Source organism: Prosopis cineraria, unplaced genomic scaffold (assembly GCF_029017545.1).
Source record: "Prosopis cineraria cultivar Desert tree isolate PC_DT_omini unplaced genomic scaffold, ASM2901754v1 PC13, whole genome shotgun sequence".
In the NCBI taxonomy this organism is placed as follows: domain Eukaryota; kingdom Viridiplantae; phylum Streptophyta; class Magnoliopsida; order Fabales; family Fabaceae; genus Prosopis; species Prosopis cineraria.
The window spans coordinates 9,188,210-9,189,465 of record NW_026555344.1 but is presented as its reverse complement, the minus strand read 5'-3'; the positions used below and the strand labels follow the sequence as shown (position 1 = coordinate 9,189,465).

Sequence of the window (1,256 nt, the reverse complement as noted above, 5' to 3'; positions counted from 1 at the left end):
GTTGAAGTTATCTTCATTGATTTTATTCTCGTTGGCTAGATCATGGTTTTTTAAACCCTTTCATGAAGAATCTATATGTGTTTCACTTAATTGGCTTCTTCTTGCACGTATAAAGTTTCTAATTGGCTCACAGATAATAAAATATTTTGTAATTCAAGTATTTGGACCGAGCCGAAAATCTTAGGGTTTTTGGTCGAGATTGGCTATTTAGTCTTTTTTATAAACTTAGATTTATCCAAGTTATTTAAATTGAGCCCAACTCAAATAAATCAGGCTCACCTAAATTAACAATCTTTTTTTTTTGTTTACAAATGGCAAGCTAGGCTTGAAAAATAAAAATAAAAAAGAAGAACCTAAAGATGGTTCTTATCTTCAAGATACATGGACAAACAATTTACAAGTACATGAGGTACCAAAGTCGTGGTAGGAGGGCCATTGTGACCTTGTCTTGCCATGAAGTCCATGCATCTGATGATGTCTCTATGAGAATGGTGTAATTCCACATCATGCATGAGAAATAATTGATCTCTAATGTAATCAATAGCATCTCTTAAGTGGTGATCTAAGGGATTGTCTCGTCTCAAAGTGTTAATGGCCTCAATGGAATTAGAGTGGATAGAGATTTTGCCAAGATTGAGATCTTGGCAGACCTCGATCCCAACTTTGATGGCCAATATTTTTACATTAGTAACTGAGCAGGCTCTAAGGTTCTTATGAAAGCCCATCATCCAGTTCCCCTTGGTGTCTCTAACGACCCTTCCACAAGCAACATGTTGAAAATTCCATACACAACCATCTACATCAACACGAATGTAGTCAGTCGTGGAGTCCAAATGTCTACTGAGTTGGCATCTTGATGAAAGATTGAGTACTTCAATTCATTATTGACTACCTGCTCCAAGAGAAAGTGTGTGCATTTATGTAGAATCTCTTTTGTGGTGGGACATCGTCCTTTAGAAATGAGAGTGCATCTAAAGGTCCAAAATCCCCAACAAACTAGACTAAAAACTCATGTCCAAGGCCATTTCCTGTATTCACCTCATCCTGGATTGGAATTGGAATTCCAATTAAGCCACATCTGTAAGTTACCAGCAAAGAAATTCAAAAAAGAGTTAGGATGTAAAATTTCCTTCCACAATTGTTTTGCTCTCTCACAAGCTCGAAGAAGATGAATGATACTTTCCTCATAGTGACAATCAAAGGGACAAGAAGCTGAGGCATTTATCCCTCTTAAGGCTCGGAGTGAATTTGTCATA

At 36.9% G+C, this 1,256-nt stretch overlaps 1 protein-coding gene across 1 annotated transcript; it reads right to left on the bottom strand.

Moving 5' to 3' along the window:
- Positions 1-353: 353 nt before the first annotated feature.
- Positions 354-917, bottom strand: LOC129289866 (uncharacterized). Its single transcript, XM_054926628.1, has 2 exons — positions 893-917; positions 354-796 (listed from the first exon to the last, which is right to left on the bottom strand). The coding sequence occupies exons 1-2, from the start codon at positions 915-917 to the stop codon at positions 354-356; spliced, it is 468 nt and encodes a 155-aa protein (XP_054782603.1).
- Positions 918-1,256: the final 339 nt, after the last annotated feature.